Source organism: Vicugna pacos, chromosome 21 (genome assembly GCF_048564905.1).
Source record: "Vicugna pacos chromosome 21, VicPac4, whole genome shotgun sequence".
In the NCBI taxonomy this organism is placed as follows: Eukaryota; Metazoa; Chordata; class Mammalia; order Artiodactyla; family Camelidae; genus Vicugna; species Vicugna pacos.
In genome coordinates, this window is record NC_133007.1 from 24,228,618 (window position 1) to 24,238,364 (window position 9,747).

Below are 9,747 nucleotides of genomic sequence, written 5' to 3' on the forward strand. Positions count from 1 at the left end.
GCAGCTTAGCACAATGACCGGCACAGAGTAGGTTCTCAGATACTCGTTGAATAAATGAATGGTATCCCCTTAACAGAGCCTGGATCTTACAACCAGGAAGATGATCCATGAGGGGCCCCTGACCTGGAGGATCAGCAAGGATAAGACCTTGGGTAAGTGCCAGGGGGCTAGGGCTGAGAGGGAGCCTGGGGGACTGCCCCGGGGCTCTTCTTCTCTGGATCATAAACCCTGGAACCTGGTGCTCAAACGGGGCAGTAAGGTAGCCACCAGGGAGGCAGCCTGAAACACGACTGGGCGTGAGAGTTCAGGGCTCCTTAAGTGCAGCATGGGGAAGGAGTACCAGAAACAAAGGAGTCAGAGGTCATCAGCTTCAAGGGCTTCCTAGACCCCAGGGACAGGCATCCAAGAGCCTCTGGTACCGCGTGTGCCAGTGAGGTATGAGTGGGCAGCGGGGCACCCCTCACAAGCACAACACCCCTCCAGACCTCCACGTGCTGCTGCTGGAGGACCTCCTCGTGCTGCTGCAGAAACAGGACGAGAAGCTGCTGCTGAAGTGCCACAGCAAGACGGCTGTGGGAGCCGTGGACAGCAAGCAGACCTTCAGCCCCGTGCTCAAGCTCAATGCCGTGCTCGTCCGCTCTGTGGCCACAGGTACCCTTGAGGAGCCGGTCCCAGCTGGACCAGGCCCCAGGGCATGATCCCTGTTACTCATGTCCAGTGAGCTCTGGGTGAGGCAGGGCCGATCTGGGGCCATACGGAACTTACCAGCCCACCTGTGTGCCTCCCCTCTTCCCCCGCCCCATCTAAGCAGGAGGATGTGGTCCAACATGGGGGAGAGTGATAGGTAGGATGGGGACTAAGAGGAAGATAGACAACGTGGTGTGGGCAGGATGGGATGTGGGCACCTAGGGTGGGCTGAGGATGTGTAAACAGGACTGGGAAGAACGAGACCAGGCAGAGAAGAGTCAGACAAGCCTTCCTGCTGCAAGAGTGACGGGCAGAGCCCGCCTGCAGAAGACGGAAGCACCCACAGTCCAGAACCCAGTGCAGTGCTCAGAGCGCTTCAGGGAGAAGCGGAGGGTGTGCATGAAGGGCTCGGAGCAAGAGCCAGATGACCACTCTCTGGGCTTGCTTTCTTCATCTGTGACATGGCAGGTGATAGCAGCCTCGGGCGGAGATGGAAAGGGGTGACGGGTGACATAGGTTTATGAACCCTAAGCACCATACACCTGTCAGCCCTCACTGTTGGGAAAATGGGAGGTAATAGGGGTGGCTGTGAAGATGACATTAGGGGACCCAGAATTGCCTGTGTCCTTTTTGTAAGCGGGTCGCGAGTGGTTCTGAAGATCCAAGTCTGTCTCGTGTTTCATCTTTCATCTTGTGTGTTAAGCGTCAGGGTGTCAAGTCCATGCTCTGTCGCCCTGGCCCAGGCTGCAGTCACCCCTCCACCACCCACAGCACAGACTGTTCTACCTTCTCTCTTGCACAGATAAGCGGGCCTTCTTCATCATCTGTACCTCTGAGCTAGGCCCACCCCAGATCTATGAGCTGGTGGCATTGACATCATCAGACAAGAACACGTGAGAATTGCTTGAGGGGTCCTACGTAACTGCCGTCCCCTTGGGACCAGGGTGGTGTGTATGAGGGCATGGACAGTGAGGCCAGGGTGGGGCCCCAGAGCAGTCACGGGACAGAGCACTGGCAGGGAAGCAGGAGATAAGATAGACATAGAGAAGTTTACAGGGTCGCCATCCCTGACCCTAGAAACCAGCTTCGACAGCGAGAAGGGGATCCCAGCCATCTTCCGGCCACTTACCTGGCCCCACACCCTTCCACTTGGGTTCTTCTTCCCTTCTCCCATCAAGTGTTTTAAATGCCTACATTCTTCAAAGATGCTTGCCTCCAGGACCCTCATCCCCACCCAGGGCATCCACCCACCCACATTCCTGAAATTGGCCAGCCGGAGGTGGTGTGGCGTCATGGCAGGAGACTGACAGTTTCTCAGACTCAGGGTTTTCATCTATAAAATGTGGATATTGCTACCACTTGAGAGTTACTTAGAGCAAGAGAACAGATATAGAAGGCTTAGCACAGAGCGTAACAGAGGGTTGGTGTCAGTAATCGGGAGCTGCAAGTCATATAGCCCGAGGGAGCAGCCAGTCCTGTGAGGGAGGTGGGGCCCCGCCGGGCGGAGGGCCTTCGGGGCAGGGTGTGGAGAGGGGCCTTACAGCTCTGGAGCAGTGGGGTTGGCAGGGGGAGATGCTGTGTGCTTTGGTCCTCTTCTCACCACCAGTCCTCTGTTCCTGCTGAGCAACAGATGGATGGAGCTCCTAGAGGAGGCCGTGCGGAATGCCACCAGGCACCCTGTAGCTGCCCCCACGCCCGTCCACCCTCCGCCCCCGGGTCCCCAGGAGCCAGCCCACCAGAGCCCCACACCCAGCAGGTGCTTACCCTCCAGGCCCCCTCGCCATCCCCACTCCAAGCCACTTGTTTGCTGCTTCTAAGCCCATCACCCCGGGGATGGGCCGCCTCAGCTGACAAATGTTAGCAGGCAGATGGAGGAAGTACCCCCACCCCTCTGCCTCCTGTCCCTGTCTGCTCGCCCCCCACCATCCCCCACCCAGCTGGAATGGAGGCTGTGCCTGAAGTGGGGTGGGGAGTATAGAACTGAGACCAGGAGAAGCTTGGCCGGCACCCAGCCTCCTCTCCAGGTTGCCAGCCAGACAGCAGGTGCTGAAGTCTAAACCCCTCCCTTCTTGGACTCTCGTCCATCACGACCCATTCTAACTCAGGAGGCCAGAGAGGAATTTCATGACGTGGCCACCGCCTGGCTGGCAGAGAGCCTTAACTCCCAGCAGGCGATCCTCTCTCACCCTTGGCTGTTTCTTCCCCCAGGGTAGGACTGGATGACTCAGAGGTGTTCCACAGTGGACCAGAGCCTGAGGTGCTGCCTGGAGGTGAGTCCCCAAACTGTCCTTGTGGGAGCCCAACCCAGGCCATTTTTGGTAGCACAGATACGGAGGTGGTCAGGTGTGCATGTAGGGGTGTTAGGAGAGAGCCATCAGGGTCAGAGGTGAGAAGTTTTGATAAGAACAGAAGAAACGGGGTGAGGAAGAGAGAGCCTGGAAGAGCAAGGGGAACAGACTCAAGCGAGTGTAGACCAGCTCACTTGAACAGGGATCCCAACCCGGTATTTAGCAGGGGAGGAAGAGAGGGGCCGTCGGGTAGAGTCCAGGGGCCCCTGCTTCCTCCTGCCGAGGGTTCCTTATGGAGAACAAGTTGCACTGAGAGGCCGGAGCACAGGAACCACCAGGGTCGGGGCATGGAACTCAGGGGCTGAAAACGCAACACTGGGATGGGATCGGCCCAGGCGAGAGGGCCCCAAACAGAATTCTCATTGAGTTTTTATGTGAAATCACATAGGGTCTTGGGTTTAGAAAGAAATCTCCCCGGAGGGGCAGAGCAGAGGCTCTCTGGCTGTGTCCCTTTTCCGTTTCCTTCTGCTTGGAATGCTCTTCCTCCGAACTCCCACACCCTCTTCAAGTCTCTGTGCCGATGTTGCTTTGCACTGACAGGCCTTCTTTGACACTCAGTTTAAGGCCAGCAGTCCTGATCCCATACCCTGCTCTATAGTTTCTTCTTTCCTGTAGAACTTCTCACCTTCTAATTTATTTAGGTAACTTACATATTTATTTTATTTTTCTCTGTGTCGGTCCACTAGAATTTAAGGTCCACAGGGCCGGGATCTTTGTGTTATTTACTGATGTTTGCCAGGGGCCTGGACAGTGCCTGGCCATGGTAGGTGCTCAGTAAACATCGTGGAATAAATCAGCCAATGTTCTTGGCCTCTGGAACCCAAAGCTGGGCCTGGGATCAGCCTGTACATGCCTTCCCTCTTTCCCTGCCTTACACTAGCCTCCATCCAAAACAGGCACTGGGCCCCAGCAGAGGGTCAAAGGGGAGCACCCAGTCCCACTAAAGGATCCCGAGCAGGAGGGCAGCACAGAGGAAGAGGAGCTGGGTGCCCTGCCTCACCCTTCCGCCTCCCTGGACGGAGAGAACAGAGGCAGCAGGTCAAGGAACCCCATCCTCCTGCCCCTCCCAGCACCTCTGTTCATGGAAGGACTTGCGGATGCAGCCCTGGAAGATGGTAAGTGCCCCGTGGACCCTGCCATCAGCCCCCGGTGCCTCAGTAGCATGGCCAGACATCTTCACCCTCTCCTCTGCGCAAAGGTCTCCGTGTTGTTCTTGGGAGAGGTGGATGCAGAGAGACACTCATCACTCCTGTCCCGTTCGCCCCCCATCTTCCCCCCATCCCCAGCTGGTTGGCCAGAGTCCTCCAGCTCTACTCAGTGACTGAAGAGGTAGTCTCACCAAGTTGGGGGGTGGGAGGAGCAGTGACACTTCTACCACGCCTGCCCCGTCCCACCTCGGGCACGGTGTGCAGTCCTGTTGGCTGAAGCCATCACCCTGTTTCCCTCCAGTGGAGAACCTGCGGCACCTGATTGTTTGGAGCCTGCTGCCAGGTCAGCCCACCGACCCGCAGGCCGCTGGAGAGCCCGAGGACGACCTGACACCTACACCGTCTGTCGTCAGCATCACTTCTCACCCCTGGGACCCAGGCTCCCCAGGGCGAGCACCGACTGCAGGTGAAGGGGACTCTACCCAGCTCTCAGGGCCAGAGCGGGGCCAGCCAGGGCAGGAGGATGTGGCTCTCTGTTCTCTGGAGCACCTGCCCCCAAGGACCAGAAATTCTGGAATCTGGGAGTCTCCCGAGCTGGACAGGAATCCAGAGGAAGAAGCTTCAAGCACAGAGACAATAGGAAGTTACAAAGTTGTGAGAAAAGGTAAAATAAGTTGGGGTGTCCAATGGGGAGACAAATACCCAGTTTTGCTAGGGCAGTGGCGAGTCTTCCAAAGGGCTACTTCCTTCCCCACCTTTATTCTGGGTACCGTGTGTTCAGAGGCTCACACTGGATCCTAGGGGACAGACAGTCCACGCTGATATCATACAAAGGCTCAGGGGTAAGACAGCTGAGGTGCAGAGCCCTAGCTCCGTCACTTAAAGTCCATGTGACCTTAGACAAAATTCTGAATTATCTCTGGATTTCATTCTACAGCATGAGAATATTACCTACTGCCTGGCTCAGATTGACTGTCAGCAGAAGTTTCTGCTAGCATTCTTCACTGCTTTTCCAAAACTAAGGGAAAAACATGGCTCTTCTTAGGAGCCTCACTCCCAGAAAGACGAGGGCAAATAGTCACCCAGATAGCAGTGATGAAGGTTTAGGGGTGCAGAATGGGATGGCCATGAGACTAGAGGAGGGGCTGCAGAGCAAGGCTGGGAAGACATGTGGAGAGCTGAGTAGGGCGGTAGGGAGGGCCCCCAGCTTGTGGAATACCTGGACGGCTTTAAGACAAGAAAAGCCAAGCCTGGCTGGGATGGGGACAGGTTTGTCTGGCCAGAGCTCAGGGCAGGGAGGGAAGAATAAGCTGAAGAGGGGGAAGGCTCTCTGAGGTGTGCGTCCCAAAAGATGGAAGGCTTACCAGGGGTGGGAGGGGGTCACCTTTCCTCCCGAAGTGCCCAGCTCTGCCTCCTTTTCCAGGAGCATTTTTCTTTCAAACTGCCCAAGGTCTGCACTCTCTCCTGGGTTTCTGGGACCTGCCCTTCCTTCTGTCTCCTCTGGTGAATTGGTGAATTGACGAAACGGTTCTCTGCAGCTCCCTGGGGTGTCATCATGTGTGATCTCGTGTTCACTTTGTTCTTCCCTTTTTCTTTCTCCACCCCCACTCCCCTACCCCCAACCTTCCTTCTCTCTCTCCTTCCTTCTCTCTCTCCCTTCCCTTTTCTTCTCTTTCGGTCTCTGCTCTCCCTGGTGGTGGTGTCGGTGCAGCCGAGGTGGCAGGCAGCAAAGTTGTCCCTGCACTACCAGAGAGTGGCCAGTCAGAGCCTGAGCCACCTGAAGTGGAAGGCGGAGCAAAGGCTGCGGGTAATGAACGTCTCCTTGGAGCCAGAGACAGGCCAGGGCGGAATGCGGGCCCATGGGGGCCGAGCTGGGCCTCAGGCGGTAGACCCCTGCCTGGGTCTCCTGGACACACACTCCCTCAACTGCCTGGAATGGGTGAGGGGTAGGATGTGGGCCTAAAGACGGGGCCATAGACCCTGTGCCAGCCCCTTGTCGAGAGCCACACGAGCCCCCTTCAGAGCAGTGGGGTTAAGCAGCCTGTACTTGGTCAGGAGAGGGAGTGGGCAAGCCTGGCCCAGTGCTCAGGGCCCAGCATCCTGAGCCCGACGTTCTGAGCCACCGCTTCCCCCACACCAGCCGCCATTCAGTGTCACTGTGGCAAAGGGCTTACATGGCCTCCCTCCCAGGTTCCTGGCCATTTAGCTGTGCTTAGTGCCCTGTCAGGGATCCTCCACGTCCTTCCTCCAGCTGTCCCTGGCCCCACTCTGATGAGTCAAGGCATCTCTTGGATCATGAACTAGTTGGCATGTGGGGCAGGGGCTGTGTTGAATCTCATCAGCAGAGCCTAAGATGAGGCAGAATGAAGGAGGCCCCGCCCACTCCTCTTCAGAAGGGCCTAACACCAGCCCGCCCCCCTTTACCCTTCCTTCCAGGAATGGGAGCCACTCCCCTGATTCCCAGAGGAAACCCAACCACCCTGCCCCTTCTCCCTTAACTTCCACCACTGAGCATCTTCCCCTGGTGTGGGCCAGGCTGGGCAGAGTTGCCGCCTAGAAGGCTCTCTGGAAGGGAAAGGCTTTTAGGAGGCTGATGGGCAGCGTGAGGCCAGCCTGTTCTGAGCTCGTCTGCAGGACAGCATCCCTGGCCCTGTCAGGCGGCATGGGGATCACTGGGGGAGCAGAGATGGCTTAGACTTCTTCTGTGTTGGCCTCCTAATCTCTTTGTCTTGCTGGGAACAGGGAACTGCTTTTACGTCAGCATGCCAGCAGGACCCCCAGACTCAAGCACCGACCCCTCAGGGGCACACACCAGCCCGTCCCAGCCTGACGGCCTCCCTGCCTGGCACACGGAGCCTCGGCCCCTGCTACAGGGAGGCAGTGGTGGTCACAGATGTCCCGGCCGCTCTCCCCCAAGCCTGGCCCTCAGGGACGTGGGCATGATCTTCCGCACCATCGAGCAACTCACCCTCAAGCTCAACAGGCTCAAGGTGAGGGAGATGAGGCTTTGGGTCCCTGGAGGCCTCCCATCGCCCCGAGACCCATCACCCCCACAAGGGAGCTGCACAGTGTGTCTCTGTGGGAGCCCTAGATCCTGGCCTGGGGCCCTACGCTCAGCCCACCCAGCCATCCTCAAGCACAGACCCATCCCCCAGGCTTGGGAGATAAGAAGGCGTGCCCCTTCCCCAGGGGCCTCACGAACAGACGTCCCCCTGCAACTCTTCCAGGACATGGAGCTGGCCCACAGAGAGCTACTCAGGTCCCTCGGGGGAGAGTCGTCTGGTGGCACCACACCTGTGGGTAGTTTCCACACAGAGGCGGCTAGAGGGATGGACAGCTCCCTGTCCCCTCCAGCCAAGGAGCCCCCAGCCTCTGAATCCCGGGACAGCCACGAACTGCGGCCCTACCCTGAGAATGGTGAGTGAAGCCCCACGGGCTTGGGGTGGGGTGCAGGGAGAAGGCCTGCAGCTTGTGAGGGAATGTCACACGGTGTGAGGAGAGAGAAGGGAGTTCTGGAGGGAGTCTCATTTCCCCCCTGAGTATAATCCCTCAGCTTCAGAAAGAGGTCATTTTAGGGAAGCCCCACAGAAGCTCCCCTGAAAAGTTCCCTCAGAACTGAACCCTCTTTTTCCTCAAGTTACGGAGATAGCAGACCAGGGGAAGCCTAGTCTCGAGTCTGAAACCTGTTCTTAATAAGTGGTCCAGAAGCAGGCGGAGTGGGCCAGGGCCATGGTGTGTTCTAGTTCAGGAAGACAGTCCCATACCTCCCTGTGGGCTTTGGGGGCTGGCGAAACAGAAGTGGGGTTCAGTGGGCAGCCCTTTCCAGGTCCCACAAGGAACTCTAGGGTTTCTGGAGGAGGAAAATGCCTTGTCACAGAGGGATGGGGCTAAAGAGCTGCTCTCAGGAGCTCGAGGACTTTCTCGGTGAAACCCAGAGCAGGGTCCTCTCAGAAGCCGCTCCTCACTGCCATCCCTGCGTCCTCCGCAGGCCCCAACACCCCACTGGAAGACGGCGCGGCAGACGCAGCCACGTCCCCAGGACCATAGCTGTCCGAACCACCGAGTCCTCTGTGTCCCCACTCCTCCTCTAGGGACTGGCCTGAGGCAGGGCATGGGGTGAGGAGACCCCAAACCTCCTCCCCGTAGTAGAGGCGGGGTTGAGGAGACGGCTCCAGCCCCCCAGCCGAGACCTGAGGTCGGGGAGATCCGCATGTTGCCTGGTCTGTTCAGATTGGAGTCAAGTTTCAGTGTCTTTTCCCCGCCCTTCAGCCTAACTCCTAAGCATGCTGACTGCATCTGAAAGGCCCCCCTGGTCCCAAGAACATACCCGTGCCTGTCTGCGTGGGTGCCCTCTGTGCACGAGGGCAGGGAGATGGCTCCAGTGTAAATGCACTTTCTTCCTCCACCCCTTTCTCCACAGGACCCCAAGGCTGAGGTGGGTGCCTCCACCTCTCTCTTTGTCACTTTGGTTTCCTATAAATATGTATGTATTGTATGTGCATCTTTGCTATTGTAAATAACTTTGACCATTTTTGTTTCTGATCCTGGTGTGCTGGAGGCAGTTACAGAGGGACTGCTAAGGGGAGAGGAGATTGGTCTGTATCTCCTTGTTAGCAGCCCAGCTCTAGGATCAGGGCCCAAAGTGGAGCCAGCCGTGAGCACCCCAGTCCCCTGTGGGCGAGGCGGCCTCCAGGCTGTGGCCCATCTGGCCCCGGAGCCCAGCCTCTGCCGCTCGGTGCTGAGCCACTCCCTCCCTCCGAGGGCTTCTCATCTTCAGGGGAACTTCTTGCCCCACCTGTGTCCCCCTTTCCCCACCCTCTCCCTGTAGAAAACCAGTGTATCAGGTACGGAGCTGAAAACTGGGCCCCAGGAGGTGGGGGTAGGGGGTTTGAATGCTGGAGCCCCTAAACTAACCTAGGACCATCCCCAGGGGCCACTGCAGTATTGGCCCCTCTTACCACGTCCACTCCACTCCCCACTGACTAATAGAATATACACACTGTGCTAGGTGTATATATACATATATATATATAAATATATATATAATATATAAAATATAGATATGGAAATGACTTTTGCTGTTAAAATAATGTATACTCTTTTATTTTCTTCCTTTCATGGTTTAGATTTTTTTTTAAGAAAAGTTAAATATTCTTCAACTGTGGTGGTGTGTGTGTGATTCTTGGAACCGCTGTGATCAAAGATACCATGGTTGTTCCCTCTGAGGCTGGTGAGAATTGGACAGAGGGAACAGAAGGCAGCCCCCAGACCCAGGCCTTGCCAGATTCGCTCCCAAAACTCCAGATGTGTGTTGCTTACTGGACTGTAGCTGGGCAAACTGATACAGCCCCCGTGACCAAAACACGAAAAGTCACTGAGCTCACTTAGATAAATACACACACAAAGGGGCAGTAGCAGCAGAGTCAACAAGGCCTCCTGAGCTGCCCTCAGTGAGCTTCAGGACTAAAGGCAGCAGGCAGGGGAGGGTCATCTCAGAGGCCTGGCCAGTTGCTCTCTGTCGTTGGCCCTCTGTGTCCTCCCGCAGGCTCTGACGCCCCCTGGAA

General features: G+C 57.0%; 1 protein-coding gene across 6 annotated transcripts in view; it reads left to right on the forward strand.

Annotated features, from left to right (window-relative positions):
• ARHGEF11 (Rho guanine nucleotide exchange factor 11) overlaps positions 1-9,342 on the forward strand; it is a 94,642-nt gene extending 85,300 nt beyond the window's left edge. For 5 of the 6 annotated variants that reach the window (XM_015248245.3, XM_072946327.1, XM_072946329.1 and 2 more), the window contains 11 exons: positions 77-152; positions 484-651; positions 1,490-1,580; positions 2,318-2,443; positions 2,896-2,957; positions 3,932-4,150; positions 4,485-4,847; positions 5,895-5,990; positions 6,926-7,173; positions 7,411-7,600; positions 8,172-9,342. In XM_015248245.3, the coding sequence (XP_015103731.2) occupies positions 77-152; positions 484-651; positions 1,490-1,580; positions 2,318-2,443; positions 2,896-2,957; positions 3,932-4,150; positions 4,485-4,847; positions 5,895-5,990; positions 6,926-7,173; positions 7,411-7,600; positions 8,172-8,230 (1,698 nt within the window). In that variant the 3' untranslated portion in view covers positions 8,231-9,342. The remainder of the gene's footprint in view (positions 1-76; positions 153-483; positions 652-1,489; positions 1,581-2,317; positions 2,444-2,895; positions 2,958-3,931; positions 4,151-4,484; positions 4,848-5,894; positions 5,991-6,925; positions 7,174-7,410; positions 7,601-8,171) is intronic. The other variant, XM_072946331.1, reaches the window with a different exon arrangement.
• Positions 9,343-9,747: the final 405 nt, after the last annotated feature.